The sequence below is a fragment of the Galeopterus variegatus genome, unplaced genomic scaffold (genome assembly GCF_000696425.1).
Source record: "Galeopterus variegatus unplaced genomic scaffold, G_variegatus-3.0.2 Scaffold654, whole genome shotgun sequence".
Classification (NCBI taxonomy): Eukaryota; Metazoa; Chordata; class Mammalia; order Dermoptera; family Cynocephalidae; genus Galeopterus; species Galeopterus variegatus.
In genome coordinates, this window is record NW_007726765.1 from 801,864 (window position 1) to 804,128 (window position 2,265).

The window sequence follows — 2,265 nt, forward strand, 5'->3', positions numbered from 1 at the left end:
TTTTTTTAAAAGAACTTATTTGCTTTTGGTGATGTTGATGGAGTAGGAATCAGTGCAAAGCTTCAGCACCCACTTGGAGTAGCATGGGACAAGAAAAGGAATTTACTTTATGTGGCAGACTCCTATAATCACAAGGTGAGTCTTGACAGAATTATGTAAAAACTTGCTTTTTGTGTGTGGTATTTAAAGTGCTAAAAGATCTGGAGCCTCCTACAACTGCCACTCTAAAATACATAGTGAAAAAGTCTTTGACACCTATATACCAGCTTGTTCTGTTCTTTTCATGGTCCTTTCTTTGCCAAAGGGTTATGGTGGTTATGACTCTGAACTAGAGAAAGTACTAAGCCAATTCCAGTGGTTGTAGCCAAAAGTTGTGAATTGTGTCCTATCAAAGCCACTTTAGTAACATATTCAGGTAGTAAGGAGAAGGCAGGTAGCAGGGAAATTAATTCGAGGATACTTCTAAAAGTTCATGGAAAGATTCGTACTATCTTTTAGTTCTATTTTTCCATGAACTTTTTGAAGTACCCTCATATGTCAGCTAACAAATGAACGTTTTTGAGCTGTTGTGTAGTTGTAGTGCCTGATAGCAAATAATTTTGTTTTCAGCAGTATTTCCACTTTTGTCTATTCAGTTGTTTTAGTTTTTATTGCATTTTTCTTTTTTTACAAAAATCAGTGTACAGTAAATGTTAATACTATGTGATGAGAGATCATACGTTTAATATAATGGGACATAACTGGTAATCTAAGTTTAACAAGATAGCAAATCATTGGGAAGTGCTAGATGCTCGTGAAAAGAAAGTCAGTTCACCTGTGAAAGTGTTTCCCGTTGTAAAGAAAAACAATAAAATTATTATTATTTTTTAATTCCAGAAATAAATTCATCAAANGTTGTAAAGAAAAACAATAAAATTATTATTATTTTTTAATTCCAGAAATAAATTCATCAAAGATTGCTTCTAGAAGGCAAGACGTAACTAGGGATGGTTTTTAGCTTTTAGAATGGAATGTATCCCTTTAGACTGTAATTTGAATATTTGTCTTTTCAAGGAAATATGGAAATACCTGTTCTTGTTCTAAGATTTATTGAGAATCCTTAATGGCAATCAGAAATTCTCTAGTTTGCTTAATACCCTTCCATGCTGTAAACATGAGATTGAACTTCAGATATAAAAATTTTTGTTTTTTCTTTAGATTAAAGTTGTGGATCCAAAAACAAAAAACTGTACAACATTAGCAGGAACTGGAGACACAAATAATGTTATCAGTTCTACTTTTACCGAGTCAACTTTTAATGAACCAGGAGGCTTGTGTATTGGAGAAAATGGTCAGTTATTATATGTAGCAGACACCAATAATCATCAAATTAAAGTGATGAATTTAGAAACAAAAACGATTTCTGTGGTAAGTAAGTTAAAGGGTGGGGTTTTAAGATTGGTACTGAGATCCCAGCAGCACCAATGGAGGCATTTTTGGTTAGGCCATCTCCAGTGGTGAAATTGATGCATTTTAGGTAGAGCAGTAAGTAGGTGCCTCTGTGGGGTTCTTTGATAACTAGACCAGCAGGACTGCATTAAGTATATCCTGTTGTTCTTAAAATAAAATTTCCATCTATGCTGAGAGTTTAAGAAAGATGCTAGAAGTTGGAGAGAATTTGATGAACCTTCAAGAAAAAAAGAAGAGGACTTAGATCTGTTTTTAAATGTATAAGTATACTGATACGCACTACATATACGTACTGTGTGGGTTGTGTTGTTTAGTTTCTTGTTTCTGTTTTTTCAGTGATCCTCAGATTAATGTGTAATCTTTTTTTCCTATGGTGACTCCATTACCAAATAGTCTTCCGAAGGAAACTTTGGAAGCCACATTTCTCAAGACATTGAAAATAAGATTGAAAGAAACTTAAATTATGATCAATTTTTAAAGATATGGACATGTCCCCTAATAGAATTTTCAAGGAGAAATGCCTATTACAAGCTACCCCTTGGTTTACCTAAAAAAAAAAAAAAAAGACGAGTTTTTTCTACAATTTTAATAATTCATAAGGCATATGTTTTAAGATAAAAAAAAACAAGTTACCATTATAAGTGTCATTTATCTTCACACAGATCTCTGATATAAATTGTACAACATATTGTTATAGTTGGCAGTGAAAATTTTAAAAGACTGTGTATTGTATCCACTGCATTTAAACTTATAAAGTTTTACTTTAATTTCCTGCTATCTGTAGACATTAGGCAATTTAATTGTCTCATTCATAAG

General features: G+C 32.5%; 1 protein-coding gene across 1 annotated transcript in view; it reads left to right on the forward strand.

Annotated features, from left to right (window-relative positions):
- Nucleotides 1-2,265, forward strand: part of NHLRC2 (NHL repeat containing 2) — a gene marked incomplete at its 5' end in the record, with an annotated part of 60,951 nt that overhangs the window by 53,716 nt on the left and 4,970 nt on the right. Inside the window, 2 exons of the mRNA XM_008571031.1 lie at nt 13-135; nt 1,198-1,411. Coding sequence (XP_008569253.1) covers nt 13-135; nt 1,198-1,411 — 337 coding nt within the window. The remainder of the gene's footprint in view (nt 1-12; nt 136-1,197; nt 1,412-2,265) is intronic.